This window comes from Halichondria panicea, chromosome 1 (genome assembly GCF_963675165.1).
Source record: "Halichondria panicea chromosome 1, odHalPani1.1, whole genome shotgun sequence".
NCBI lineage: Eukaryota > Metazoa > Porifera > Demospongiae > Suberitida > Halichondriidae > Halichondria > Halichondria panicea.
Window position 1 is genome coordinate 2038101 of NC_087377.1, and position 26336 is coordinate 2064436.

Here is a 26336-nt window from a genome sequence, read left to right on the forward strand (position 1 = left end):
GGTTGAGCTAAAGATTAACTATTGGTTCAATAGTTGTATGTTGACAATTATTGTTGATTTTTTTTATTGTACAGACATACGACCACCACAGCAACCACAGAACAACGACAACCAGCAAGAACATTGATAGATTAATTTTAAAAGGACGAACTAAATCACTTGTATATTCATTTTTAGTAGTTTGTGTCAAAATTCCAAATTCTTATGCTGCCCTCAAAATCAGTACCTTATGCTACCCTAAAAAGTAGTACCTTCAAGGCTTACCCCCTAGCTAGGCGGTACTGGCCAGACCGCTCTTTTTTTACATGATTGTGTTGTTAGATACGGCGGTGTCGGAGGGGAGGGTGAAGCAGGTCCTTGTGCAGGATCTAGTGTGACAGCCAAAACTGACACCATAATTACAATTACAGTGAAAAACAGTTCACAAAAAATAATCGTTTCAATAGTTGTATGTTGACAATTATCGTTGATTTTTTCATTGTACAGACATACGACCATCACCATAGCAACCCAACGACAACGATCAGCAACACAGGGAAGAACATTAATTAATTAAACTGGACCCAACACTCCAAATCACTTGTATACATTGTATTCTTGACAGTTATTTTATATGACTCGATGCGCATGGTGCAAGACCATGTATTTTACATTTTACAGTAAAAGTTAGGTGACTTGTTTGTATGGTTGGTTGCCAGTTTGAACAACAGTGATAGAATGGCAACTCCTACAACCCCCAGTGTGCCCCTCTCCTCTGGCGGCCATAACTCGTGCTCTTCCTCCTTTTAATTATTTGATTGTAGAGATACAATGTACCTTCTATTAAACTTAGCTAGCTTGCATGCAAATGTTTCAGGTCATTTAAGTCCCTCACAGACAGCATCAAACAAATGGTGTCAAGTCTATTTAGGAAGCCTCTCTGCTGATGTGACCAAAGGAGATATCAGGGAGGCCCTCCATTGCTTTGGAGCCACCAGCGTGAGTCATTATTAAGGATGGTGGTTTGACCAATTAACTTGACAATTATGCTATACTTCTCTGTTGTACAGTGTGTGGAAATACCAGGACAGAGAGTGACGAGAGGTTAGTACCATGTGACATGCATCCACTCATATAAAATAAGTAGCAATGTATTGCTTGCAGGATTTGGATTTGTCGAAAATCACGTTTCAGCCGAAAGGGCAATTAATTATGGCACTTCGGCTACATTATTGGCAAGTGTAAGTACTGGTTACATCACTATGAGTATCAGATCTGTGTACATATCAATCCCATCCATATTACACACTAGTAGTTTGAATATAAAATATACATGTCATAATTATACTCAACTTGTCATGAGTTCATGTCACTGGTTCTTCTGTCCGTCATGCAGACACCATCCAAACAATGTCAGGTACATATGGGCGGCTTCCCTGCTACGGTGAGCAAAGGAGACTTTAGGGAAGGCCCTCCATTGTTTTGTAGCAACTAGCATGAGTCATTATTAAGGATGGTGGTTCGACCAATTAACTTGACTGTGCTATACTTGTCTGTTGTACAGTGTGTGGAAATGCCAGGACGACACGGAGTGGCGAGGGGTTAGTACCATGCACTCATATAAAATTGCAATGCATTGCTTGCTGTCTCCAGGATACGCCTTCGTCACATTTGTTTACAAATATCAGCAATAAAAGCCATGGACAAAACGTAAGTTAAGACTAGAGAGTGTGTCACGGCATGACCACATTGACATTAATTGGCTTGTATGGCGCTATATATATACATCAGAGATTCTTTGCTATAATTATAATCATAGAGTGTACCTTCTCAATGTTAAACACTTAAATAGACACCGCGCCTACATGCAGCTGAAAAACTGGCTGCTCAATTTTCGAGCCTCCCACCCCACCCAGTCGGTTACCACCTATCACCTATTTCCATCTAACAATGTGATTACCGAGAGGGGCTGAATAACGGCCCCCCACACACTTACATGCTTAAATTTACCCGCGGGGGCCCTCTCTCAGGACTCCCCCTGAAACCTAACCATAGTCACGTGACCCTTGACCTCTACGGCGACAGAGTCCATGGGAGACCAGCTTAGACCCGGTACCGCCAAATGTTAATAATATCCGCTGCTTAAGTATTGCAACACTCTTGCGACCGTAGTTAATTTTAATTAATGGACAAAATGTAAGTTTTAAAGCACCAGAAAACACATGGAGAGGAGAATATAAAACCAGTTATGGTAGGTGATTTGAAGGATACCCTTGCTGGCATACATAGAAGGGATAATGATGAGACAACAGGCAGGCTTTTAATCAACCTCAGTAGATAGCAAACACATTAAAGTTGAAACAGCAATCAAAATCCATGGCGTATATGACCAATTGCCGCGCCAATTTTTGTAACTTACCTGTGTGCTCACCGTAACGCATATACTAACGGAATGTATACTCCCTAAAATCACCATTTCCCATCCAGTGAAACGAATCTCACAAAAATTTACCCACTATAATTATACGGTAGTAAGACTTTTGCTCAGAAGCAGAGACACACACACCTGTTCACATTTCTTAAGCTCAGATGGCACCAATGCAAAACTGTGAAAATACTTTCAATGTAAGTACAACCAGAAGTCTCGAGGTCAGCTGCGCGTTTACCTCCTCGAGAGAAGGCCACACACGGATTGAAGCTAGTACAAGAGCACTGACTTATACTTGTACCTCTGCTTCAGAGCAAAATGAGCAAAAATAAAATTGCTTCTCCTCCAAACACTTCAAGCTTTTTAAACTAGTCCGCCAATTCTTAATTTCATAAGCTAAATGAAAACATTCTCCCTTAGGTATTACAATAGAGATATAATAATACAGTCCTACACTTTGCCCACTTTATGTGTTACCTCATTGAAATCAATTTAGCATAATTATAAATTAGGTATGGGCAAAGTGTAGTATCTGTATCTGTTTTAATTTGTTTCACCTTATAATTATCGCGGAGCTCAGACAATGGATGATACCAGACTTGAGTTTCATTCTGATTTCTGTCACAGATCTTGATTCTTTGTAGAAACGGGACTTGCACGCAGCAGTAATTCAGTCTGCAGGTGTGATGCATGTGTAGTCAGTGGGAATCAAAGTGATAAGAACACATGCATGTTCAATGCTGTTAACAAGGCCACTGTGCAACAGAGAATTTCCTAACAGCAAAACCACAATAGATAAACTAAGCCTAAACTTGCACAAGCAAGAGTACTCTTGTGTATACATCAAACAGCCCCTTCACGCCACCTCTATATAATGGCCAAAACATGTATACATTTCCCACTGTGCACAAAACCCACAAGTTTGTGACTGAGGCAAAACAGTTGGTAAACCACAGACATAAGACACTATACCTATTCTCACAACTCCAAGGCATGGGGTCAGCTTACTCAGACAACAAGATTGAATTGCAAGCCTCTGTACTAGCTATATCCTTGAGATTGTAAGCAATTCCTATACTAGGTTTGTGAGGTACTACTACTAGTCACACAGACTGAATGTCTGGAGCTAAGAGAGAAACTGTCTTCTCAGCGTCGGGGCAAAGTACTTTAGATAGTTCTATATACATGTGTAGTACTGGAAGATACACTCCAGACCTACTTTGAGTGTAACCAGTAATAATATTATATTCCCCATACATGCACTCAGCAAAACTGTGCTCACCTGATGGGATGTTGTGGGGGGGGGGCTGCATGGGGTAATTGGATTAGGACTCACATGCAGGGGGGGGTCTTGTACACCCTTGCAGCTGGAAGGCCTGGGAGAGAAAAAAAGGATAGTCACTTATACTCAATAATTATTATGTTCCTCACTTGTCTAATTGTGTGTTTGCTTCCAACATGCTGCACTGTTCAGTCCATCACCATAATTATAGTGCTCGCATGCAAGCCTGCAGCAGTCAGTGACACACGGTTCGTGTAGAGTTGAAAGATTGAAGACTGCAAAACTACAATAATTGTTAGCTAAATTATTGGCTATAATATTTTCCCTCACTTGTCTATTTGAGAGCTTGCTTCCAACATAATTTATACTGCACTGTTCAGACCATCACTCGATCACTTAGCCTCGATTCCAGGTCACCTTGTTGAGGCCTTGTGAAGGAGGCTATCGATCACTGTGCTCGATCTCGCTGCATGGCTTGTTCAGAAAACCACTCTGAAAAGCACTCGACGTGTGCTAGAAGGTCATAAGAAGTTTTAAAACCAAGTTGTCATTTAGAGTTGAAATGTGAAGACATCTGCAGAACAACAATAACATTGTTAGCATGCAGGGTTGCTGAATACACTGTAATATACAATTTAATAGAGTGTAGTGCCTCCATGATTATGCAGCCAGTCAGTGACATCAATCTCGCTCGCTGGTTTGTGTTGTCACTAAGAGTTGAGACATCTGCAAAACAGCAAAACAGGAAATAATTGTTAGCTGGTTGCAGAATACAGACTGCAGAATTATTAATGCACAGAATAATAGTGACAATGACCTAACAGCAAAACTCATGCTTGCGCTTATATTACTAGTTACATATACACAACTATAGGATTATTATACTATACACAGCGATCCACTCACCAGTGCAGTTGCTTGGGTGGTTGGAAAGACCGAGGGAAAGACACTATTTTCCTCTGGTGAGTCCCCACAAGGAGGTTGCGCAATCAGATCTACGCATGTGCAGAAATAGGGAGCCCCATGCACCCCCCTTCTTGTTTTTGCACACACATGGACCATTGTTTAGCTATGGCAGCTAGCTGTGGGCCTCAAGGATCCCACTTCTGTACAAGCCAACTCCTGGATCAAAGGAGGAGTAGGTATAATGTTTGCATTCCCAAGTTTATGTTCATTTTACATTCTGGTTCTCAATAACGCTGCTGAATTATTTAGAGGATGCATGTGATACACAACTGTTACAAGACTAATAGTTCTCTTACTTTATCCCTGATTAGATCACAGCCCTGTAGTCTTTCATTGTGATAGTCGACAGCCCTCCTGTAGTTATTATTTAACAGCCTTGTTTGCCCACACCTAGACTATTGCTTAGCCTCGATCCCAGGCCGAGTTTTCGCTTTTATAACGGTTAGGCGAACAACTGGGCCTGGTACTAGTTGTCTGCGCATGCGTCAATCGTTCGTCAGATTCTGACGAATGGATATTCTCGTTCACTTTCGTGACATTTATATTCGTGTACTATCGTGTACTAGAAGTCAGTTCCCGTTTTATCATTATTGGAATCGATTGGAATGGCTCTTAGCTGAAGCTTCTCTCTTCTCTGAAGCTTATTCTGAAGACTGAACAACAAGGGAAGAGGTATAAAGCTTTGTCAAGCTTGTTAAGGTCAGATATTTTTGTGTGGGCCCTATGGCCGGCTATGCTATCAAGTCTTGTTCATGTTTGGCAAGAATGTAGGTAGACTATAGTTTCATCATTAATATGGTGGATCAAGTGAAGAGTGTGAGCTAGAGAACTTGGTGCTGCCATCATCAGCTCGTCGACAATGACACTATAACCAAGAAATTTAATATGTATAGATCTACACGTATTTAAAATGTCTACTTCTCTGTACAGGAGCAATGGCTAATATCCAGCTATCCCAACAGTGCTCCTCTTGGCTATACTAACGGACGAGACTGGACAGTTTGAGGTAAGGGTTTAACCGTCTTTGGTTTCTTTTAATATTGTCCTATACTCACAGACACAGGACTGGAGTATGACCTGCTGATTCGAGCGTTGCTGGGTAGCTCAGAGACATCAAGAGAATCTACGTTTTCTCAAGCAATGAGTTACGAGTTGGGGCCTAGGATCAGAGAAGTCCAGCAGTCTGCTAAATCTTTTTGAAACGTAATTTGAAGGCATTCAATCATCCTGAAGTTGCCCTGGGTCACTGTAATTGTGCTGCAGCACAACTGGCAACTCCCCAGGCCTTTGTGAAGCAGCTCCCTATGTGCATCTTTTGTGTACTCACTCTGTGCATTTTCTGTGTACAAATTTCTATTATTGATTTATTAAATATTTTTGCCGACCACAAATATACAATGAAAATTTGACGCATGCGCAGACAACTAGTACCAGGCCCAGTTGTTCGCCTAACCGTTATAAAAGCGAAAACTCGGCCTGGGATCGAGGCTAACTATTGCTCAGTGGTATGGCATTCATGCAACTGTACCATCAGTAAGAGAATTGAACGTATACAGAACTATGGAATGTGTGGGATATTGGGAAAACCTCCACGCACCAGCAGCTCACCCCTCAGGGACCAACTTGGCTGGACTACACTCCAAGAAAGGCGGCAGAGGTTTATGCTCACTCTAGTTCACAGATATCTGCTGAACCTTGCCCCTCCTTACCTGAAGAACAACTCAACTCGATACTGTACAACATTGGGATCCGTGGATCAGATAATATCCACCTAGGCCAGCCAAACTCTGAACACTACAGAAGGAGCTTTGAATACTCAGGTGCTCTGCACTACAACCGTCTCCCGCTATCCTCAAAATCATGCCCCACCTTAGTTGTTCAAAACCTCCCTGAAAACCCTACACATTACAATCTAGGTGAACACCTGTCATATATATGAATTAATTATCTATACGTATGTTTTATTTTTTTTTCTTTTCTTTTATATAGGACCTGCATGAAAACCTACCATTATGGTGGATGCAGCATTCCTATCCAAATGAAAATTTATCTATCTATCTATCTATCTAGTCTTTCATTAGATCACAGCCCTCCTGTAGTCTTTCATTAGATCACAGCCCTCTGGCCTGTAGTCTTTCATTGTGATAGTCAACAGCCCCGGCTACAGTGGTAGTTTTTTGTTTTGTTTTTGCTAGGTAGCAGTCCTACTGTCTTTCATTAGGCACCAGTCCTACTGTCTTTCATTAGGCCGTAGCAAACGCGTTTTTTTCCGAACAATTCATTGCTTTGCTAATAATTATTATAGTTCGTTTTGTCATAATTATAATATTATAAGAGAGCAACAATCATGTACATGTACGTAGATAATTATTATTTCTTGTGCCCGAGCATTTTGTTGAGACCACCACCATCTTTAGTTCACCTGAGAGAAGAGGTAAACAATTATGGTGGGAGGATGGTGTAATGATGTGGGAAGGTAATGAAGGTGTTGTGTGAAAAACCTGAGTATTAGTATACTTATAAGAAAAGTGAGATTTATGGGGTATATACTAAGAGCCTTGTGGGGAGCAACTGCATGGGGTTAGAAATTGGATAGTTGCAGGAATTATGTATTATTATGACGACATACTGTGCTATAAAATTGGCCGCTGCATGTTTCCTATACGTACGAATCTGCATGGTCTGTATATATACAGTTTACAGCGTACAGGTATATGCATTAGGTAACAGCCTCCTACTGTCTTCATTAGGCAGTAGCAAACGGTTTTTTTCCAATGACATTGCATGCAGACAATTACAAGCCCCACCCCTGTTTTAGATCTAGGGGAAAACCTGACTCATAATTATTATCTGGCCCGCCAGCACAACATGTCTAACTTGGGTAAGTATAGTGTAGGTGTGTGCACAATTATGTCAAGCTAGCTATAGATATGTATACCTATACCATAGCCTACAAGTATAATTATGTCATACCTCCCACACACACACACACACACACAAACACCCACACACACACACACAGCTCCACTATTGGCAGATGACTCCCGTCTAAGATAAGCGACAGTTACATTGTTGCTTTCAAAGATAAGCTCACAGCTGAACAAGGTTAAAAATTAGTATACCGTAAAACCTCGATTTAAGGCGACACTTTTAAATATTAAATTATGTTTGCAAAAGTATACAGTTTTAATGTACAATCATGGTACTATAATATGGGCGAAATGCCCAAGTGTTTAAAGGGTCACCTTAAATCGAAGTTTTACAATGCTAAGACAAGAAAGGCCAACTGTACATGTGATATGAAGTCTAGGTCCTAAAAATAAAAAGGATGGTGGTGTCAGTGGGTGGGGCAATAAACAAAGGAATACACAAGTGAAATGTATGTAACGTTGTCAATGCAATAAGCGTGTAATAAAAGTCCTACCATCCCTAGCTATAGCTTTCCATGTAATTTTTTTAATTTCCCAAATGACTACAGTCAAGGTGCCCGCCACTGTATAATGGCCAAAACATTGCTCCACAAAAAGGTGTCCGTTCAATTATAATTATATTGAGGAGTAGGTATAATGTTAATTCATTTTCAATGTACTTATTGCAGTTTCCGCGGCAAATGGAAGCTGTCAGAGAGATATTCCGCACAGTAGGGGGGAAGAATAGTGTCAGCGCAGAGTTCAGCTTTAAAGCCTTCTCTGCTATCATGGATCCTGAGTAAGCGTTTGGGATATTGAACGTTTATTTTCCCACTCCCTCCCTCTTTCTTTGACACAGTCACTCCTCCCCTCACATGCACAGCAAAGAACAGGGTGTCCCTGCATGGTTGAGTAGCTATAATTAACCTGATTGAGTTTAGAAGTGAGTGCATATACAGAGCTTGATAAGCTAATATAATTTGGGGAAAGTCCTGGTCTGGGCTGTATTCCGTATAGCGGGTGATAATTATGATAAGCTTCATTACGTGCACTGCATTGCATGCGTTCCATTTTTTCGGGGTAACGTCTTTGTCACCCCACGAAAATTACCAACTATATAATTATACGCTACAATTATGAATTCTCTCTATTGTGGTCATGTATTGTCACGCAGGTGGTTTAAGTTATTATGCACTTGTCAAAGTAATGCCCCACCTCCCCCCTACCAGGATAGGTGGGGATTAGTTGGGGATTAGACTTGAAGTTGCTCCCCTATACCTATAGGGGACTTAGACAGATCACCTGATGCATGCATTGGGTCAAAGGTCAATTTAAGATCGTCACATGATGTCAATCATCTTCTCGCCATGAAGAAACAGCTATATAGTGTGATACAGGTCTAATCCCCACATAACCCCCATGTTGTACTAAGGGCTACCAGGGGATTAGACCAAATAACATGCCCAAAGGTAGGGGTAGATCAGGTGATTGGTCTAATCCCAACCTCTCCGTAGGGGTGGGGGGGTGGGGCATTAGATTGACAAGTGCATTATGTCTCACACCACATGAGACCCCGTCAACCACTAGCTAAGTGTACACAGTGGGAGCTAGGGCTCTACATTACCACTATCTACACTTGAGGTCAATTAGCAGCTGTGCTTTGCTAAAACATTGTTAGGGCATGTCCTATTAATAGCACATGGACTGAAGCTATATTTATACCTAATATTTGATGTGCTACTGTTTGTCATGATAGACTTGTGTTGTCTTTGTGCAGATGCAGCCCATAATAATGGAGCAAGAGGAATCTTTAGTATGGTCCTATCTAGTCTCCTTCACAGGCCTTGGATTGAAGAGTAGCCTGGGATCGAGGCTAGGTCCTATTAAGACCTCTAACAGAACATGAACAATGTCTCAAGAAAAGCACAAACAATCCACTGGACCAAACTATGATCACGAACTAGTTATTAGAGATAAAACTTGTTTAATTCCTCACACTATAATTATAGCATAAATTATAGCTAGCTAGCATTTAATTTCTGTACAACACCATAATGATTATTATTTCTGATTGTCATTAATTGCTACTGATTTTTTAACGTTTAATTATTACATGAAAAGTGGTAAAGATCATTAACTAAGCAAACCATTAAGAGTGATATGCATGTAATAAATCATTATACCATGCACTACCTAACCCTTCGTTAGGTGCCTTATTCCTTATCTATAATTATGGACGCTGATGGGAAAAATTGACTATTCAGTGCCTGTTACCGAGGAAACAATTGATCACCATGGAAACGATATTATGAATAAAACTTTTATTTCATTATCAAAATACAAGATGTAAAACTGGAGTGAAAATCACATGAAAAGTGGTTAAATGAACAAAAGCATATAATTTAAACTATAATTGTCTAGTGTCTAAGTGTTGGTATAGTGTCATGATGGTGTTGACTGATCCATGACCTCCAGTCCTGCATGAGGAGGGAGGGAGACACAAGAGTCAGCAACTAGCAAACACTGTGTGCACTATACACACTTGCAATACCAGTTGACAGTATGTATTGCTGTATACTTAGTATAATTATTCACTATAATTATCGTGGCACTATACTGACGAGCATGCTCACAAAGGTAATGGTCAAAGTGATGATTCACTAGGTAACTCACTGGTATACTCCACACAGGCCTTGTGAATGCTGCGAACTGCCTCTCCGTCCTCAATCTCTGAGGCAATTTCCACTAATCGACCGTAAGTAGCTGACGATTTCAATGGATACATTTCAACAATACTTTTACTCTTCCATTTCTTCAGAGCAGTGTAAAATCTCCCAGGGATATTATCAATCATGGAAGGACTCTGATCGATAGCGTATACCTCAGCATCACTGAGGCCCAGCCTGTGTTTGTAATCGTTGTATCCAGCAATCACAGTAGACAACTGGAGAAGAGCTTCATCCGAGCACTCTTCACTCAACTGAGCTGTAGTCGCTGTCGTCTCACGTTGTTGAACTGTACAGATAAAACATACACAGTTAAGTGACATCATTTCCTCTATAAAATGTACAGTACTGTTCGGATTTACAAAATAATACTACAGTCAAACCAATGCACAGTATCTGCTACCTGACTGAGTAGTTGTGTGTGGAGTGGCTAGTGGAGTCACTGCATTACCTGTGAGGAGGATATGACAATATAACAGTCATGCACTAGAGTACCACTTCATTACACAATGTTACGGTTAAGCTTCTCTTAGACCTAGAAGCTAAGAATCCAAGGTGCCATAATAAAGCTTCACACTATATTATACATTTAATTTTTTGGGGCAGAGAACAAGCTGAAAATGACTTTCCAAAAAAAAAGCTCACACTAAAATGTATGGTAAATGGAATTGGGCAGTTGTAAGAGTTCTGTTGTCATTGTGGGGCAGAGGAAGTATAAACACTGTGTACACTGGTTACGGACAACAAAGAAAGTAGTTACTTCAACTATTACCTGTGAAGATGACTAACAATAACAATCATGAGACATCTTACACAATGCAACGACTGCTGCATAGCTTCAATCTATAGATTGACCACTTGTACATACATTTATGTATAGTGTCACTATAATAAAGCTTCACACGCAATGGTAAAAGTGGGTTTGCATGCATACTCTTACCGATACTTTTTCTCAGGCAGTGGTACACGGTGAAGAAATGCTTCTGCTTCTTGGAGATCTCACAACTGATAAAGCCCTTGAAGTGACCATTTGACGAGGCTTTGAATTCCAATTTGTGTTCATCACAGTTAATTTCAGGTATTCTCTTGCTCCACTCGAAGGAGAGGCTCTTGTCCCTCAACTCTTGGTTAGAGGCAAAGGGCAAGGCCCGTAGAGAAACATCATCTCCCAGGCTGACTTCCTGTATACACACACCGAAAAAAACAATTGGTTAATACGAAGAAAACATATCATAAATGGAGGCATGCACACAACAATAATTATAGACTAACTTTTGCAAACCAGCATTCTTGGTGAGGGCTCAGAGAGACTCTGTGTGTGCAGCTAAAGCAGGGATCAACTCCTGTTGTGAGGAGGCAAAGCTTGGAACCATCTTCATGTTTACCGCAGTAGCAGTCGAAGGCAATAATCGGAGAGAGTAGTGGACTAATATCCTTCATCACCAACAGGAGGGTTGAGAGGACGTAGGAACAAAGCTCGTGCATCGTATGGTCCTTGCATTTTCGAATAATTCGTATTTCGTAGCTATCAACCTGAGAAATCAGGGTAACAAAATGCTTGGCAGATTCGTCAATGTGAAAGGAGACGAGGTTTCTCTTTACTGGAGAATCAGTGGCAAGTTTCCAAGTCATGCCCAGAATGCCTTTGCCTTTACTCCCCCTTGAGACCAAATCACTGATCATGGCACAGAATATTCCAGTGGGAACGTATTGGGGGTCAAATGTGATCTTGATTGGAGAGGGTGTATCAATGCCAGTGGTGGGTGGTTTCGTTAGTTCCTCGGGAGATGCACACTTGAGAATGGCAGGGATGAAATACGTCGTTTCGATTTTTTCTGTGGTATGGCCTTCCTTCACCACTGCTGTGATTTTGGCCAAAAGATGGGAATGCTCGAGCAGTATGAGCAGCTTCTCAACAGGAATCAACTGGTCTTTCTTCACACCCTGGTTTTCTTCCGAATGGCATCGAGTGATTGTTTTCAGTGAGAATTGCCCCTTGAGTATCCAATTCTTTCTCTCAGCTTCCTTGAAGTGAATACTGCTCATTTCAGAATGGAGCTCCAGCAGCGGATTGACAACAAGAACACTGAGGCTGTTGAATACCACTTGGGGGTTGCAAATGACAAAGTTCCCAAACCATTTGTCCTTGATCTCTGGATGATAGATTAAAGCTCCAACGTACCGATCCAGGTACCAAACGGTGAATCGAACCTCCTCCTCTCTCATCTTTAACCCCTCGGTACCGATACGAATACATTCTTCCATAGACACAATGTCATACTCTTTTCTCAGTACAACTCCAAACAAAAGCTGTTGTGGGCGAATGCGAAGCTTGGCATCTTTGAAATAGCTACTGAATAAGCCATGAAGATGTTCACGAAGAGGTTCCATATCAGAATCAGTGCCTTCGTAGTTGTCCACTGCTATAAACTTCTTGTCCTTTGGGTTAGAAAGTAAATCCTCAAACTTGCTGGTAATCGTGCTCACAGCTTCGTTTTTCTCTGTCAACCTTTGCTCTAAACGGTTTTGGACACATTTATTGAAAGGGTCTGAGTTGAGGTGTTGGCTGATTGTTTGCTCAATGGCAGCCGTGTCTTCTGCACTGATGTTAGCTTGCTTATCACTTTTTTTTTGCGTCAAAATGTCCCGAATTGCTTTTTTTGGTTCGTGTTCTTCTAGGCTCTTGCTGGCAGTGGTACTATCGCTCTTGCAGACAGCTTTTGTTGAGGCACAATATTTCTCGTATAGAAGATCGACTTTGATTTGCATTGCCAGTTCATCCTTGAAAGTACCTATGAGGGTAGCAACAGGCTTAGTAGAGCCTAGATTGCCCAGTTTACTACACTGCTCTCTGTCAATATCCGAGTCAATCTTAGTATGATGGTTGATACCTGAGAGGATTTGAGAGAGCGTTTCTCTGTTTGTGTAAGTTGAATCGTACGGTGTGATCTTATCCTTTCCTCGTTCATAGGAGACTTGACACATGTCATCGAGGTCTTTATCCAGTCGAAAGAATACCAGAAAAATCCCTGCGCCTTTGCTTAGAAAAGGAAACATCTCCACAAATCCAGGCTGCCCACCTATATCGACCAGATTAAGTAGGACTTTGTTCAGCAGCTCTTTAGTGTACTCTCCTGAACCCACAATACTCCGAAGTCTCGACACAACCTTTTCAACATCTACAGTGGTCACCTTTTTCGATGGTTCTGGTGTTTGCCCAGGTGTTGGTGATACCGTTTCTTTGGGTGCAGTAGGAGTTTCATCGATCTTGAGTTGAGTTTGCTTCTTTGGGTCAGTGGTTTCTTTTGTGGGCTGTTCCTTAGGTGGACTGACAGTGCTGTCTTCAATAGGTTCACAGGACATAAGGTAAGAGAAGATAAACTGTGTTTCTTCCTCTAGACTTGAAGATGCTTTGAATTCAAGCTTGGTTCCAGATTTGTCCACAAAGGCCAATACTTGTTCACACTCGGCTAGTAATGTACTGCAACGTTTCCTTTGGTCTTTGGGCAGCAAAGACAGGTTAGTAATGGATCCAACAAGCCGCTGTCGAGTGGTCGTTTTTCCAAGACCCGAGGGACCAATGAAGTGCGTCTTGAGATAGTGTAGCTCTATTGTACCACTTGTGTCGGCCATCAGCTCATCCAGTTTTTTCAAGTAGGTTTGGTTTTGAATATTGACTGTAAAAGAGCAAACAATCCGTCATACGTAATTATTTATTAAATCAAAGTACTTAATTGAGGTATATAAATTGTAACATTAGATCAACGGTACTAACTACAATTGTGTTCAATGGTTCGGGAGCTGAATTTAGTAGTTCCAATTTTATGATTTTCTGAACAAGACATCTCCACTGGCAAGTTCATAGTGAATGGTTGTCTATTTGGTGATACGTATAATTATATAGTAGCCATCATAAGTTTCCGTTTCGTTTTTAAAGCTGGCATAACAACACAACAGCAACGCAAGGCAACTTATTACAAATTTATACGACGTTAGAGCATAATAATACATTGTTAATGTAGCGTATGATACTGTAAACGAGGCTATTTATTAAACCTATCCATGCAGTTGCTATGATACAGACCCCAAGTGGGGAATATGATACTATAAACAAGGCTATTCCACTCTATCTATGTACGAAATCTTGAATCTTGGAGAATTCTGACAAGTCACCTGTTTAGGTAAAGTTGAATTCGTACGGAATGACCCACAGGGAATGTCCCTTTAATCATTGGTGAGGTTTTACAATAAATCACTTAAAACGTTGCAATCTGATGAATTGCACAATTTCAGCAGTTGAAACGAACTATAACATAGACATACACTGCCCTAGCTCAGTGTATTTACTGCATGTTCTTAGGTGCTCTAGTACATATCAATGTTTGTATGCTTCCTTGTTGAGGCTGCTGAGGAAGATATCCCATGTGTCATACTTGAACTCTTCATCACTTGTAGCGATACTCTGATTTAACCACACCCATTATATAATAATATATGTTATCATAAAAAATTAATGTAGACACTATAGCTACATATTGTCTGGAATCTCCTCGCCCGGCTTTAGAGACACCTCAATTTAGGTTGCTAGGCAACCAAAACACATTCAATATGAAACCTTAATGAATAAATTATAATTAGCGTGCAGTGAAAATTAATCTGACGGCAAAAATTAATTAAATTAATGGTTAATAAGCTCAACAACAGTCCGTACTCCATGCATGCAGTCATCGACTATGGTGAATCAGAGGGTCATGTATGGTAACATGACTATAGTGTATAGCTGACAACCCATGCAGGGTGTATGCACACACACTATACCATATACACATCGCTGTGCATGAGTGTCGAGGCATAATCAGTCCATGCATGCATGGGCGCAGAGTAAAACCTTTCAATCACATGTACAGGGTCATGATAAAATGAGTATTATTATAACGTACAGTATAGCAGCCAATATAAAGTACCTGTTCCGTTTACGTAGTACGTCCGTAGTACGCTGGTAATAAACGCTAAAAAAATATACGCTCAAGATACACTGTAATTTATACACTGTTACGTTTTTTTTCTAATTCAACTGTTGTTACATTCGGCTATATACCCATGCAGCTCTGCACGCAGCTAGCTATTATGAACTTTTGTAGCAGTTACCTGTTGGATAATTATTACAGCTAGCTATAGCTCTGACCTTGTAGAACAGAGATAGGGCTCATAATTATAGAGCTGCAGACATCCTGTTTGATGAGAAAGTTGAAAAACTTTGGTGCGTTTTATGTCTTTGTTGTAGATGCTTACAGCTAGACATAACATAGCTAAGTAACTAGTCAGCTATGACACACGAGTTGACTAGGATTGTCTCTTAAAAACTTTGGTACGTTTTATGTCTTTGTTGTAGATGCTTACAGCTAGACATAGCATAGCTAAGTAACTAGTCAGCTATAACACACGAGATGACTATAGGATTGTCTCTTCGTTTGTTTTCTAACACTTTTCTGCGAAAAGTATTTGCTTGCAACGTGCAACGGTAAATATAATACGGTGTGAAAACGAAAATGTTATAAACGTGTACTACGAACCTACTACAGACTTATTACACGTAAACGGAATGGGTACTTTATATTGACCACTATTGTATGTGTATAAAGAGAAGAGGGCATGCAACTCACTAAAAGTGTGAGGCTGTATCAATTTACACATGAACGGCAGGTCTAAAAATAGCGACAGTATGAATTATTTTGGCTGAGTCTGAGCAGCACGCCCACTTCTCTTAATAATTAAGGAATTATTACTCACTTGGGTTAGGGCCTTCCTTTGACGTGGAAAGATGTTTGGAACCATTTGGAGTATCTGAGGTGTAACAGTAAGAAGTCATATGTACAACACAGTATAAAAAGTGATTCGAAAGGTCTTCGTTCTACAGTAGATGGGTAGGCACATGATCATTGTTGGGCTATAATAGAGTCTCCTACCAGTTGTTTCTGGTTGTTCATTGCCGGCACTGGGTGTCTGTTGACCAGAGAGAGGGTCAGAGGTCACTGGAGGAGAATGAGACAATTGTCTGACAGTCAGTACATAAAAACCAACTCCAATGACTATAGGCTGTACACTGAAAAAAGGTCAGAATCACTTGAGACATAATCTTATGCCAATAACAATGCTGATAAAAAATCTCAACTGCTGTAGGAAAGGCAATGAATAACATTCGTCATTAAGACCGTAATTATTAGACTATTGCTCCTGCGTCCTCTGGGTGAGGATTAAAACATGTTTAGCTGACTCAGCATTAATAAACCTAACATGGTAGGGGAGTAGATGCTCAGTGTATAGCATATTACTAATCACATAGGATATGTAACACCAAGAGTTCATTAGGAAGAGTACGCAACTCCACTTAACGCAACTCCACTTAAAACCATAGTAGGCGTTCCTTCAGTCCTACGTCACAACCGCATGCTGTTGTATAAACTGTGAAATCAAATTTGCAATGAATAACATAGTGATGATTATCACTAATGTTATTCATTTACAACTGAGGTAGGAAAGGCAATGAATAACAGCGTTACTAATTTTATTCATTGCCTTTCCTACTTGTTGCGGTTACAACAGCCAGTATCTGTGACGTAGGTGTGGAGGAATGCTTTTTGTGCACAGTCTATTGGAGTTGCGTAATGAACTCTTGGTAACACTCAATGACATGGTTACTAGAGATTTATGGCAACGTAATGTTTAGGCAAGTAAACCACTTTACCCTAGCTTGGCTATAGGAACATGTTAGACTAGTGCGTAATTGAATGCCAAATTAATGTTAGAGCAAATGTTACAGGGTGGGGGAAAGTGAACCAGGGGGATATCCCTAACATTATGGGGGGGGGGGTAAATTGATCCACTTTCCTCCCCATGCACTGTATGCCCTAGCCTGGTATTACTCACTTGATGAGGTCTTGTCAACAATTGAATTAGAAAGAAGTTGTTCGGAACCATTTCGAGTATCTGAGTGTGACAGTAACAATTAATAATTATGTCATCTAACACATAAAGTATATACAACTGCAATAGTGATTCAGAACCTCTCCAATCTACGTAACAGTATAGACACACGCACGCACACACACACACACGCACGCACGCATACACACACACACACACACACACACACACACACACACACACACACACACACACACACACACGGTCATGCTGTGGTTTGTGCTGATTTCCTAACAGTTTATGTATTAGTTAGACCATGTGTAGCAGGTTTCTTAGCTGGTAGTAAACCTGAGGGAGTGTAGTGACGTTACTATCCAGCTAAGAAGCCGTACTACACATGGTCTATCTCGCTTAGAAAATGCATTTTTGTGGGTACTAGTTAGAGCCCTGCTAGCAGGTCACTAACTCAGATAGTGACCTGCTAGCAGGTTTCTTAGTTGGATAGACACTTCATTAGCAGTAACCACTTCAAAGCTTGAATATGCAAATTTTTTCTAAACAGTGCTAAAGTCTACTTGTTGAGGTTGACCTTCATAGTGTTGTCATAACTCATAACTTTGCCTTGAAATTTTCTAACCCTAAGCTTCATACATATACAATTGTATACCATTGGGTTCCTTGTTAAAAGCGCTTCTTATCTGCATGCTGTAGAGCTGGTAAGCTACAACCAGCTAAAAGTTAACCATGTAAAAGTCCCTGGCATACTTGTCAACCATAAATGAAGCCATAATTGATCACATAACTTCCGGGCAACGCAAATAGACTTTAGTGATGTATTATAGGCCAAGAAGTAGAATGGAATGTGCGTGGGAGTTGTCATTAATGAACTCCTGATTACCGTATAGCGGGTAATTTTCTTGGGTAAAATTTTGTTCAACTCAAGAAACGGTGGTTTTCGCGAGTAAAAATTTCATTTCCTGCCTGCATTTCTATGTTCCGGTAAGCCATGCCTACGTTGTGGAGGTCAGCTTGCCCACGAAAATAACGAATACATTACCCCACAAAAATTACCCGCTGTACGGTATGACGTTCCACATTCCACGCCAGTATTATTGGGGGTCTACAAAACAAGTAATTGTACCACAACCATTTGTCCTACAAAAACAACGAAGGTATCTATGAAACCGGCATGGCTTGCTCTATTGGTGTACCAAATTTAAGCTTCATACACCACTGTTTGTGGAAATTAGGTATGGGATTTCTAGTGACACATACCTGCTTTAGGAGTGGAGGGTTGCAGAGACCGGAGATAATTAATAACTTCAGTGTGCCTACCCTGTACTGCCCAGTCAAGAGGAGTCATGCCATAATCATCAGTCACATCTGGACAGGTAAGGGACAGAGATCTTGTAGTAGTACTGACATCATTGACCATTACCATGCATGCACAATCAGCACAATCAGATACTTATCGAGTACGGGATGCCTATTATTATAATATTAGTATCGTGTATGTATTGTATTACAGTTACCATAATTATAATTATGACTACATGATGATACATACAGGTACACTGATTAATTCACGGGTTGTTTACATTTCCAATCAGAGGATCTAATGAAACGGTACCCACTACAAAAATGACTCACCAACATCAACCTTGAGTACCTCCACAAGGTATTTTACAACTTGTATACTTCCTCCCACACAAGCCCAGTGTAGTGGTTTTCGGTTGATCTTGTCCCTCACATCTGTATGTGGTGATATGACCTCAGAGTAGTGATGACATGCACACACAATGACAACTCAACTAAAATGTATTATTGGTTTGTATAGTATTCAAAATGAAGTTAATTATGATAATAAGTACACCATGCAGCTTCTCCATGCTGGTCAGTAATTATCCCAGCTGGGTGAGATGATTATGTTATTAGTGTGCGTGTACACAGTATCAAGGATTGTGGGAAATGAGAAATTACTTGAAAAAACATGTCTTATAATTATTATTACAATCTACATGTACATCAACACATGCATGTTTTGTAATCTAGGAAATTAAACAGTCTATAAAAACATTCTTGTTGGGCTCAATCCTTTAGCTATAAACACTACACGACTGACACACACTTACCAATATGACATTTCATCTTTTGTGAGAGATACACCACAGTCTCCATATGTCCTCCCCTACACGCCCAGTGAAATGCAGTCATGCCCGATAATCCATCACCTTTCTCTATATCAGCTCCACCACTAACGAGTGCTCTAGTGATCTCCAGGTAGCCCAGCCTGCATGCTTGGTGTACTGGAGGGATTCTAATCTTGTTACTCCACTCCTTACTCCAGTAGAGCTGGTGATTGGGGTTGGCCCCCTGTCCCAAAACGGACCTCACTTTGCTGACATCATCATTGTCTACAGCCTCCCACAGATCCACGGCCAGCTGCTCCTGAACACTGCATGTACAATAGTGTGTGCATGTGTGTGTGGGTATAGGTACATTTTGTAGGTAGGTATGCGTGTGTGACATGCAATTCAACAAATTGCTTACCTGGGTGTATCTGGTTCAGTTTCCAGTCTCCTGTGTGATGTGTGTAGGTGTGTGTATGTGGGTGTGTGTATGGTGTGTGTGCATGTGTGTGTGGGTGGGTGTGTGTGTGGGACATGCAATTCAACAAATTGCTTACCTGGGTGTATCTGGTTCAGTGTCCAGCCTCCTGTGTGCGAGTGTGTGTGTGTGTGTGTGTGTGTGTGTGTGTGTGTGTGTGTGTAGGTGTGTGTATATGTGTGTGTGGGTGGGTGTGTGTGTGAATTCAACAAATTGCTTACCTGGGTATATCTGGTTCAGTTTCCAGTCTCCTGTGTGATGTGTGTGTGTGTGTGTGTGTATGTGTGTGTGGGTGGGTGTGCGTGTGTGTGTGGGTGGGTGTGTGTGTGGGACATGCAATTCAACAAATTGCTTACCTGGGTGTATCTGGTTCAGTTTCCAGTCTCCTGTGTGATGTGTGTAGGTGTGTGTGTATGGTGTGTGTGCATGTTTGTGTGTGGGTGGGTGTGTGTGGGACATGCAATTCAACAAATTGCTTACCTGGGTGTATCTGGCACAGTGTCCAGCCTCCTGTGTGCATGTGTGCGTGCGTGTGTGAGTGTGTGGGTGTGTCCATGTGTGTGTGTGTGTGTGTGTGTGTGTGTGTGTGTGTGTGGGTGTGGGTGTATACAATGTACATTAATAAGCTCTTGTGAGCATTTATAAGCTCCACACTATAACAATCAGGTGGTGTCATTAAGGATTTAGTATAGAGGGGGAAATAAGGCGTGCTTTTTGAAAAGTAACCAGAACATTAATTTGTCTGAAAAAGGTCAACTGTTATTTCAAATACCCTGTTTTAGTACGTAACACTGCCAGCTATGGTCACTCAGTCATACAACTAGTACCTGAATGCAAATTTTAGGTGAGGGGGGGAATTGGAGCCAGAGGGAGGATATCCCTGTATGACACCCAGACAATGATTAGCTATAATATTTTTATAGCCTGTTAAAATTAATTGCAAGCTAAACTGTACTTTGCTCACGTTCTCCTCTCTGCTTGGGTCTTGAAACCGAGTTTCTTGCGAATCCACGGCACTAACCTGATGTGTGTGTGTTAGGGGGTCAAGTTTGTGTACGGACAATTATAATAATTATTACAATCAAAGTACTTCTTGATGCATGGTGGTATATGCAAGTTACTAGCTAGAGTAACACAACATGCAGAGCTTCCATTGATGAGCTCCAATTCTGATGAGGTGATTCCACCTCTGACTAATTAAAGGAATGATCCTCCCTCCATGCAATCACAAGGTCTACATGTTCACTCACCCTGAGTCTTCTCCAGTAGCCATTGAAGCTTTGTTCAACACTTGCCTCTTATTTAATTTCTCAGTAAACATAACAAAGCAAAGTGCCGCACCCTCTTTCTGGGGCCTTCCCCTACTAATTAAACTGATCTATTTTTAGATACATAATTATAATTATTTGAGTGGGTGTTGATAATGATTCACAGCCACCACACTATAAACAATAGCACATTAATGGTGGTGACCTAGGTAACTAGTAACTACACAGTTCTCTAGTGAGCAGCTCTTGAAATCCTCCAGCTCTTTGAAAGGACAGACATCCAGTTTAGCTCTCATATATACCTACAGTGGGAAAACAAGAGAGTCTCAAGTGGAATATTGTACTCTTGTGTGTGTGTGTGTGGGGGGGGAGTAGGTGGGTGGATATAAATATAAGGTGGGTGAATTTTTGTCCACCGTTCGTGTTACTAGCTCAAACGAAATGCTCACTTAAATATACAGCCAACCTCAAAGTCTCCATTATAGACCTGTGCTAGCAGGCCACCCTCTATAATACAGCCGGCCTCAAAGTCTCTATAGCATGTGTTTGGACCTGTGTTAGCAGGCCACCCTCTATAATACAGCCAGGTTAATGGGCCTCAAAGTCTCCATAGCATGTGTTTGGACCTGTGTTAGCAGGCCACCCTCTATAATACAGCCACTGTTGGTCTACCGACCACTATACATAAGGTTATACTAATAGTAAGGTACTCACAAAGACATTAGTGACATGGTTGGTGGTTCCTGTGATCCTGGACACCACCTCACACACTTGCCAGATACTGGGACGCAGCTCAGGGTCAGAGGTCAACAGGCAGCCTACAAGGGAGGGGAGAATACACGTATCATTAGAGCAATACACTTAAGGATGGCAGAGTATCATAGCACCTGTAGCTAGTGTGTGTTCTTAAATAATTATAATTAGCTCTGAAAAAACAGGTCCAGTTCACAAAGAAAAAACCCCACTATTACAATAGTCTTAAACTAGATTTTATACGTATACCCAGTGGTACTGACTATAAGATGTGTGTGTGTGTGTGTGTGTGTGTGTGTGTGTGTGAGGGGATGGAGGGTGTGAGGGGGTGGAGGGTGTGTGTGTGTGTGTGTGTGTACATGTACCTCTCAAGTTATGCAGCTGGGTCTTGTGTGTAGGGAGAGTCTTCAGGAATGCTGTACTGAGCACTGACTATGGCTAGAGGGTTGTCACCAAATGGAGTATCCATGAAGCACAGCTTGAACAGTAGTACGCCCAGTGCCTGTGTGTGGGCAGGTGTGTGTTGTGTGAGGGTGTGATGATAATTATGGGTATTCAGTGTTCATTGAGAGCTTTCAAATGACTACCACTTAACATGGTTCAGTAAACGTGATTCAAGGAAATTCTCCACTCATCCCCACATTCCACAGTCTTACACAGACAGACCACATTCACAAAATGCAAACCTTATTACAAAAAACATAAGTCAACCACTAGCTACAGTGTACACAGTGGGGACCACACATAAAGAGGAATTTCGCCCCTTTTAGCCTTGTTTCCCAGTAAACATAATCATTGCTCAGATCCTCCCCCTTTTCAGAGAGGTGTCACATTCCACCCCTTTCACAGTACACAAAGCAATTTGGTTGAATGTCATTGAAAGGTCATAATTAGTGAAAGGTCACCTCCAATAGTACTGCCACATGTCCATCCATACATGCATGGATAAATAATTACACCATACTGTAGTTTAAAATACAATGACAAATGAAACCTCTCAGCCCATGCCAACTCAGCTAGCGTATGGTTGCTCAATATTGACCTCCCTCCACCAAAGGTCTAATACATTGCTACAAGTCATCAACCATCTTTACCTGCACTTCCAGAGTTGAGCCAGCCTCCAGCTCATCAGTGTATGCATGGACTAACACACTAGAGCAATATCAGCAATCCCATCAAACTGCAGTCTGAAGGTGTACTCCATGCAGTGTATAGTTGCCCTCATGCAGGGGTAGGCTGTAGAGTGGTCCCAGCTGGCAGTCCATCCACCAATATCACATTGATACTGCCCTTGTCATGAGTACACCAGTACAGCCTCTGGACCATAGATGAGAGGAGGGAAGTTAGCTGTATAGGTAAAGTTGACATGCAGTTAGCAATTGCAATAAGTATATACCCAAGTGGACTAAGTGGTGGTTTTAGAGGGCAGTACCTTGACCTTGTATAAGCCCTTATACCTGCACATACTCTTTCCTCAGATCAGGACATGAATTCTTGTGTACCATTGGGTACATTGCTAAACCTCACATGAACAATCTCCTACAACTGAGATAAGCTAATTGCAAACCACATTAGTTATTATACACGTACTTGTATTATAGCCGACAATAACACACATAATTATACGTATCTTCACAGCCCAACACTGCGTATACACTCTACGTACGTATATGGAACAGATAACGAACATGCAAGCCTCTTATCAAACTTTATATTTCTCACAAGTTATGATGCAGGATGATGCTGCCCACCCGGGGTACCTGTGTAGGGCTGAGGAATTGATGGACACAATAAAGACAATAGACTACCATCATGCACGCAGGTACACTACCACCCACTCCACTCATCACACACCACCCACTACATTAGTAATGTATGAGTACGCAATGGGGGACCATACATTACAACAAAGGGAGCTAGAGAGCTAGTCCATAGATAAAGTATCTGGGTCCACTCAATAAGACCTGACACTACTCACCCTAGCATTGTCCAGCTCCCTCTGCAGACTAGCCACCATATCCACCAACATTAATCAGGACTGCAATGCATGATCCTCCATCGTTTGCGCTCTAGCCTCGAGACCAGCCGTTTGTTATAAGGAAAGGTTGATCTCGAGGCTACTCGCGCTCATGCCTGCCTTCTATTATCTGAGGCTATGTGGTTATCAAGAAGCTGCAACTGAAGTGATCCCGTACCCAACAACAATGGTAAAGGGTCACTAAACTAGAAAGCTGAAATGAAATTTTGCCAAAAAAGTATAAAAATAGAAGGTGATGGTATATATACATGTATACACACACACACAGGACACAGAGCATTATAATAGTCAGAACACAGAGTCAGTTCTTTACTTGACATTCTTGCATGCTTCTTTACTTGACATCTTTATTCGTCCCTTTCAAGTAGCTCCAGTATCTGTATGAAAGCATGAGCACAGCACAATAAACTAGAGCCTTATAAGCAAAACATTGCAATAAAACACTGTGTGCAATGAAAATAGGGATCAGATTTATGAATATTCCAGTACTAATCTGTTTAAAAACATGAGTGCATGATTTAGGAGCCCTCAGGGCTAGTAGAACCATCAAGTACTTAGAATGCTGTATACTATTATTGCATGGCACAACTGCATGACGAGCAAGTTCACAAAGTTAATAAGGTAACTCACGTGTATCCTTGACACAGGCCTTGTGAATGCTGCGAACTGCCTCTCCGTCCTCAATCTCTGAGGCAATTTCCACTAATCGACCGTAAGTAGCTGTTGAATTGGATGGATTGAATTGGAGAATATTTTTACTCATCCACTTCTTTAGAGCAGCGAGGAATTTCCCTGGAATACCAACAAATGTGTGATCGATAGCACCAATCTCAGCATCACTGAGGCCCAGCCTGTGCTTGTATCTGTCATAGCCAGCAATCTCGGTAGACAACTGGAGAAGAGCATCATCCGAGCACTCACTACTCAACTGAGCTGCAGTCGCTGTCACTATCGTCTTATGTGGTTGAACTGTACAGATCAAAATACATTACATTATTTCCAATGACATGCAACGGCACGTAGTGGCAATACTCTGAAATGTACACCAAATACTTTATCACTGTCACATGAGACCCCATACACAATACAACTGTCAAGGCTATAATTGAACATTGCTTCAATTTAGATTGCTATACTTGTACAATAATGATGTCATGAATAATTATAGTGATCACATTAATTCCCAAGTTGTTCCCTTAATTAGCTTATTACCAATGCATATGATTTAATTAGATCTCACTTTTCATTGGCTAACTAGAGCTATGTGTACAGAGGACTTCTGCCAACCAACCTGAAATCCTCTGTACATGTATATGTAGAGAAGTACATTTGTATCCTCAAGCAAACTATAGTTTGGGCAGAATATTGGCAGTACATGGAATGCTGTGGTGAACCCATACAAATGTTATTATTGCTTTCACTTCATTTGAAATGCAAACCTTAATTATTAAAGTCACCACTAGCTATTTGGATTGTCCTAATACAAATCTATTTTGTAGCTCTTTATCAAAATATGTGTTTAAATTAGCGATAAGTCAACCACTAGCTACAGTGCACACAGTGGGACCACACTATAGGCTCTGTACACTAGCTACAGTGCACACAGTGGGACCACACTATAGGCTCTGTACACTATAGCTACAGTGTACACAGTGGGACCACACTATAGGCTCTGTACACTAGCTACAGTGCACACAGTGAGACCACACTATAGGCTCTGTACACTAGTCTACAGTGCACACAGTGGGACCACACTATAGGCTCTGTACACCAGCTACAGTGCACACAGTGGGACCACACTATAGGCTCTGTACACTAGCTACAGTGTACACAGTGGGACCACACTATAGGCTCTGTACACTAGCTACAGTGCACACAGTGGGACCACACTATAGGCTCTGTACACTAGCTACAGTGCACACAGTAGGACCACACTATAGGCTCTGTACACTAGCTACAGTGCACACAGTGGGACCACACTATAGGCTCTGTACACTAGCTACAGTGCATACAGTGGGACCACACTATATAGGCTCTGTACACTAGCTACAGTGCACACAGTGGGACCACACTATAGGCTCTGTATGTACTAGCTACAGTGTACACAGTGGGACCACACTATAGGCTCTATACACCAGCTACAGTGCACACAGTGGGACCATACTATAGGCTCCGTACACCAGCTACAGTGCACACAGTGGGACCACACTATAGGCTCCGTACACTAGCTACAGTGCACACAGTGGGACCACACTATAGGCTCTGTACACTAGCTACAGTACACACAGTGAGACCACACTATAAGCTCTGTACACCAGCTACAGTGTACACAGTGGGACCACACTATATACTATAGGCTCTGTACACTAGCTACAGTGCACACAGTGGGACCACACTATAAGCTCTGTACACTAGCTACAGGGTACACAGTGGGACCACACTATAGGCTCTGTACA

At 41.4% G+C, this 26336-nt stretch overlaps 2 protein-coding genes across 2 annotated transcripts in view; one reads left to right on the forward strand and one right to left on the reverse strand.

Annotated features, from left to right (window-relative positions):
- Nucleotides 1-9684, forward strand: part of LOC135332582 (uncharacterized) — a 48652-nt gene extending 38968 nt beyond the window's left edge. The window contains exon 4 of the transcript XR_010393451.1: nt 9342-9684. The gene's annotated coding sequence lies outside the window, so the exon portion shown is untranslated. The remainder of the gene's footprint in view (nt 1-9341) is intronic.
- Nucleotides 9685-9870: 186 nt separating this feature from the next.
- Nucleotides 9871-26336, reverse strand: part of LOC135352263 (uncharacterized) — a 49913-nt gene continuing 33447 nt past the window's right edge. Inside the window, exons 2-14 of the mRNA XM_064551453.1 lie at nt 20786-20842; nt 20302-20331; nt 19347-19669; nt 18865-18966; nt 18490-18597; nt 17218-17277; nt 16257-16322; nt 16081-16134; nt 11563-13967; nt 11231-11471; nt 10694-10741; nt 10238-10579; nt 9871-10041 (exon numbers count right to left, since the gene is read on the reverse strand). Of these exons, the coding sequence (XP_064407523.1) occupies nt 10007-10041; nt 10238-10579; nt 10694-10741; nt 11231-11471; nt 11563-13967; nt 16081-16134; nt 16257-16322; nt 17218-17277; nt 18490-18597; nt 18865-18966; nt 19347-19669; nt 20302-20331; nt 20786-20842 (3871 nt within the window). The 3' untranslated portion in view covers nt 9871-10006. The remainder of the gene's footprint in view (nt 10042-10237; nt 10580-10693; nt 10742-11230; nt 11472-11562; nt 13968-16080; nt 16135-16256; nt 16323-17217; nt 17278-18489; nt 18598-18864; nt 18967-19346; nt 19670-20301; nt 20332-20785; nt 20843-26336) is intronic.